This window comes from Monodelphis domestica, chromosome 5 (genome assembly GCF_027887165.1).
Source record: "Monodelphis domestica isolate mMonDom1 chromosome 5, mMonDom1.pri, whole genome shotgun sequence".
Lineage (NCBI taxonomy): Eukaryota > Metazoa > Chordata > Mammalia > Didelphimorphia > Didelphidae > Monodelphis > Monodelphis domestica.
The window spans coordinates 159,813,939-159,819,938 of NC_077231.1; the positions used below are offsets into that span (position 1 = coordinate 159,813,939).

The window sequence follows — 6,000 nt, forward strand, 5'->3', positions numbered from 1 at the left end:
TAGAGGCCTTTTGGCCTCATCTCCTTTTATTCTTTAGATTGCCTTGTATGTCACAGCTATGATATATACATGCATAAACATACCAAATACATACACACATAACATATTAGAACCTTTAGTGGAAGTAATAATTATAGACATAACGGAACTGTAAAATTATGTAGTACATAATATCTAATGTAAATACTAATTCTGCTATCATGAAGAGTCTATATAGAAATAAACTAACTCTTTTGATTGATGATTAAGTGCACATTTATCTCAACCGTTTATATCTAATCTACACTAGACCCCAAATCATGATCCATCCTAACATCCATCAAGACACCAGGTAACTCTCTTGTAGAGGTACCTTTCCCTCTCCCTCCTTTTAAAAATAAATTAAATTAAATTTATTTTAAACTTTTACCTTCCATCTTAGAATCAATATTTGGTATTGGTTCTAAGGCAGAAGAGCAGTAAGGGCTAGGCAATGGGGATTAAGTGACTTGTCCAGGGTCACACAGCTGGGAAGTGTCAGGGCAGATTTGAACTCAGAAACTCCCTTCTCTGGGCTTGGCTCTCAATCCACTGAGCCACCCAGCTGCCCCTAAACCCCCTTTCCCTCTCTTTATCTGACTTTCAACCTCTTCTCTTGCACTTAACCAAATCAGTACTTTCATTTTTACTGGAAAGAGTCTGACAATTTACTGCTTTTAGCATGTGCTTTAATAAATGGTTGTTGAATTAAACTTATGCTACTTGTTACATTTTCCTATTGCTTTTTCCACAGAAATAAGCATATATGTGGAGGCTCATTGATAAAAGAAAGCTGGATTTTAACTGCAAGACAATGTTTTCCTTCTCGGTATGATATTTATAAAATAAGTATTAATTTCAAATTATTTTAGAATTTGTATATTCAGGTATATTTATTGTTTAGAGACATAAAGCAAAGAGACACTGCATGATTTATTACTCATTTATATTTTAATCCATAGACTTTTCTCTTGCCCTCATTTCACTTATTTTTTTTAAACCCACATAGGCATATCCTTCAAATTTCTATGAAAATCAACCCAAGGAAAGAATGATATCCAGTATGTTATATGTCTTCCACCTCACCTAATTCTTAATAGACATGCTCTTTTTTCTTTTATTTTTAAGCTATCGAACATCTTCTCAGCATTTATTTTAATGTTAAATTTAAACACATCAAAATTATATATACATATATAATATTTACACACAAACACACATATATATTTTGTCCAGATGTATTTAAATTGGTGGAAGTGGGCATACTTCTTAGACTAATGGATATCAGAAAATCTTCTTAGAAGGTTTTATGGAACACTGAGGGGTTCACTGATTCATTCACCCAGAGTCTCAGGACCAGTGCATATCAGAAGTGGATATTTGAGCCAACATCTTCTAAAGATACAGAATTCATCTAGCACATTAGGGTCCTCTGTCGTGCATAAGATGCAGTGCTAGAGGAAACCTTATCCATCATCTCATCCAGGCCAGAGTGGAGAACTGACTAGACCAAAGTTAAGTGGCCAAGCTGGAAGTGGCAACTCAGGACTCCTTTTACTACCCTGCAGCCTTTAGGATTTGTAGGAAACAGGATTTAAGCTACATTATGGGTTCTTTTTGCATAACTGTGCTTCATCAGAATCTCCTCCTACCAACAGATTGTCCCCCACACTTTTATGTTGTAGGCTACAGCGATTTTTATTGATTTTTTGCCATATTACATAGACCAAGAAGAATGAACATACTTAGAGTAAAACAACCACCAGAATCATACTAAAATGATTGATTACACTTTAATATTTTATTTAGTACTAAAGATCTGAAAGACTATGAAGCTTGGCTTGGAATTCATGATGTCCATGGAAGGGGAGAAGAGAAACACACACAAGTTCTAAATATCTCTCAATTAGTATATGGACCTGAAGGATCAGATCTGGTTCTACTAAAACTTGCAAGGTTAGTTCTTTAAAAAAAAATTTAAACTCCTACGTTCCCTCTTAGAGTGGATATTAGGGATTGGTTCCAAGGCAGAAGAACAGTAAAGTCAAAGCAATTGGGGTTAAGTGACTTACCCAGGGTCACACAGCAAGGAAATATTAGAGGTCGCATTTCAACCCAGGACCACCAATCTCCAGGACTGACTCTCTATCTGCTGAGCCACCTAATTGCCCTTGTATCTTAAAATTTGAAGATTATTTTTTCTTAACTTACAAAGAAGTTGATAGTTAATAATTTAAGTAGACACAATTGCCTACTCCTATGTCTTACTATAAAATAACATTCCAAATTGATGTGGCCATTCACAAAATGAAAGGGAGGCAAAAACTTTTAATATTCATCTTTTATCAGCTTTTGGGTTTGTGTCAAACGACCTGTTGAGGAGCACCACTGGTGAATTTGACCATGTGAAATATCTTCTTGGACTAGAGACAAAAGATCTCTCTGTCTTTCTCTTTGTCTCTGTCTCTGTCTCTATCTCTACTGCTATCTCTTTCTCTATCTCTCTCCTTATCTATCTATATACATCTATATATATAGTTTTGAAAAAATAAATAATTGCTAACCTTTATATTTACTATTGTCTCCTTAGAATACAGGAAAAAAGATGTTTTCACAATTGGTTTAGATCTATTTTAAAACTTCTAAAATGTTAAATAAAATCAGGTGTGTTGACTTTTTTTTTTCAGACCTGCAGTACTGGATGACTTTGTTAGTACAATAGATTTACCTAATTATGGCTGCACAATTCCTGAAAAGACAACTTGTAGTGTATATGGATGGGGATACACTGGATGTAAGATATTTAATTTTCAATTAAAATGCTATGTTGCTTATATAAGTAGAATGATTTCTATTTAGAGACCCCATTATTTATCTACTTATAATTTTGATTATGTATTTTTTATTTAAGTAATAAACTTCGATGGTCTCCTTCGTGTGGCACACTTGTTTATCATGGGGAATGAGAAATGTAGTCAATACCACCAAGGGAAGATCACTCTGAATGAGTCTGAAATCTGTGCTGGGACTGAAAAAATAGGAACAGGACCTTGTGAGGTAAAGAGATTCATAAACTGAGAATGTCTAATAGGAATTATGTTCTCTGGAGTATTTTCTTTTTGTTTCTCTTATTAAAAACAAAAGTTTGTACCAAGCACACTATATTATTATGCCAGAATCATCCATCTGATTTTATTGATTCCATGAAAACATGACCTTATGAAACAAAATTACAAAGGAAGTTAGCTCCACAGCAATATCTCAATGTCATTTCTACAGGCTTTGCAATGTTTTGGAAGTGTATGATGATAAGATATTAAAAGCTTTATGAAGTGGTGCTATTCAGAATAATTATATTCTTTGCCATCCTTCCCCCAGCCACAAAACAAAAGAAAAACAGTGCTAATCACATTAGTAGAAATCTTATGAGTATTTGGAAAGGAAAAGGAATGACATCTCAAGCTGGAAGAAAACCAAAATCTAAGATTAGGCAAATCCCACCTACCTCCCACCCCACATCAACTAGATCAGATGCTCCATTTAAGTTAGATTATTCCCTCACCCTTAAATATGTCTCCTGCTTTCCAAACTTCCATTCATTGCAAGCCTGGCTGTTAGGGATTGAAGATATTTTTATTTGGGAGTCAGAATAAATTGTTTGGATAACCTCATATGATTATAATGGATATATTAAATTATAATGACCTAATATTTTTTGTCTATAAGTGACACTTTTTGACATGCATGTCATTTTCCTAGGGAGATTATGGTGGTCCATTGGTTTGTGAGCAACATAAAATGAGAATGGTTATTGGCGTCATCGTACCAGGCCGTGGCTGTGCCATTCCGAACCGCCCTGGGATTTTTGTTCGAGTAGCTTATTATGCCAAGTGGATTCACAAAATCATATTGACATATAAAGTACCTCAGTCATAGCTGAAATAAGTGTGGCTAGACACTCCACCACTATAGCTCCCTTTACAGAGCGCATGAAACTAAAATGTCACATAAAAATCCTAAAAAAATACTTGATTGTCAAGTTTCTTAAGATACTCATTGGTATTTATGAGTGTTTTCTGTCATTCTGTCTGTCAGTGTTATTTTGTAAATGTTGAAGTGAATTAAGATATATGCAAGTATAGTAACATATCTCCTGAAGATACTTGAATAGGTAAAAAAAATTGCAAAGTTATTGCTAGATGATAAAAGATTTTTAAGGAAATAGATCAGTTAAATCCCCTATGCCACTTTCCAAGTTTAATACCTTAATAATAAATGACAATTAAAAATCTGTCAAAATCATCACCATTACATAGTAACCTCTGTCTTTAATATGGCCCTTTAAATTACATTCCATTATGTCACTTAAGCTAACCATTCTCATTTTTTTCCCATTTCATACTCTTTACCAGTCTTATGTGGGCACACACAAATGGTCGGGGCATATGGTTCATGGTCATGACCATTTTGGAACTATGTAATTCTGGTCAGGCCATATAGCTATTTCTGAAGGCTAGAGAAGATGAAATACAGAAGAGTGCCAGAAATTTTTTTAAAAAGCACCTGATTTTTGTTTAAATAATGCAGTATGCTGGCACCACTAAAAGTTGACTGGTAATCCAGGGACCATAACCTCTTTAACATTAAGAAGCTCTAGTCTCAGTATTGGCAACTCTTAGCATATTTGGTGCTGTGTTGATGGTTTTTGTTCTCTTTTGCAGAAGGAGGGTAGAATGAACATCCATATAATCTTTCCCTACTCAGTTTAACACCATTTATTTATATAAGTTACTCAAAACTCTTTACCTAAAGAATACTTTAGATTCTCTGTAGGTTATTAACTAAGAAGAAAAAGTTTATTTCTTCACTAAAAAGATCTAACTAAATTATTATTTTTTCTATATTTAAACAATAAAGCAAGTTAATCCTAGAAATTTATAGTGCTAGATAGGGACCAATAATATCTTGTTACTGAAAAAAATTGATTAGTACTGAAAATATTATTTTAATCATGTAGATATCTCAGTTTTATAAGTAGCCCCTCAATCTAGACTTATTGAAATTGGATGGAAAATACCTCTTCTGATCCAATATTCTCTCAGAGATAAAGCCATAGATTTGGAGGCAGAAGACCTTAGTAGTTTAAATTCTGTTTCTGCCTCTTATAAAATATATGTTAATGGAAAGCCTCTTAATGTCTCTTCGGGCCCTAGTGCCTAGTCTATAAAATAAAAGAAATGAAATAACCAGAACTCTTTGTCCATCCTAGCTCTGAGACTATCATTCTATAAATGTAAAGCTGTTCAAATGAGGAAACAATGAAATTATTAAAATCTGATGAAAAAATTTGTTTAGTTTTTAATACAGACCAGCAAGGTCTTTTGAGCTATAGTTTCATATAGAGAGTTTGTTTGGAAAAACATAATCTGAGTTCTCATTGTTCTCTCCTCCCTTTCCCCCCCCCCATCTCTCTCTCTCTCTCTCTCTCTCTCTCTCTCTCTCTCTCTCTCTCTCTCTCTCTCTCTCTCTCTCTCTCTCTCTCTCTCTCTCTCTCTCTCTCTCTCTCTTCTCTCTCTCTCTCTCTCTCTCTCTCTCTCTCTCTCTCTCTCTCTCTCTCTCTCTCTCTCTCTCTCTCTCTCTCTCTCTCTCTCTCTCTCTCTCTCTCTCTCTTCCCCCACACCCTTTCCCCCTTTCCTTTTCTCTGTCTCCCTAGACAACTAGGTCTTAGATAGCTTTAGCACTGTTTAATCTTTGACATGCTCTCTTTGAAAATAGTTTAAATTAAAGAATTTTTGATAGGACCAAAAAAAAAAGAAAGAAGAAACCTGGTTTTGAGACACTCATTCAGTGAAAGATGCTAGGACCAAGAACAATGTACTGGTTGATATCCTTCAAGAGAAGAACCAGCAGATTTAGTGACTGTCAGTGTAAAGCAAGACAAGCCCATCTGATGATTTGCTTTCATTTAATTTCACTGATCAT

General features: G+C 34.6%; 1 protein-coding gene across 7 annotated transcripts in view; it reads left to right on the forward strand.

The window, feature by feature from the left end:
- HGF (hepatocyte growth factor) overlaps positions 1-5,256 on the forward strand; it is a 99,828-nt gene extending 94,572 nt beyond the window's left edge. For all 7 annotated transcript variants that reach the window (XM_056799488.1, XM_056799489.1, XM_007504020.3 and 4 more), the window contains 5 exons: positions 773-847; positions 1,828-1,974; positions 2,706-2,812; positions 2,930-3,075; positions 3,778-5,256. In XM_056799488.1, the coding sequence (XP_056655466.1) occupies positions 773-847; positions 1,828-1,974; positions 2,706-2,812; positions 2,930-3,075; positions 3,778-3,954 (652 nt within the window). In that variant the 3' untranslated portion in view covers positions 3,955-5,256. The remainder of the gene's footprint in view (positions 1-772; positions 848-1,827; positions 1,975-2,705; positions 2,813-2,929; positions 3,076-3,777) is intronic.
- Positions 5,257-6,000: the final 744 nt, after the last annotated feature.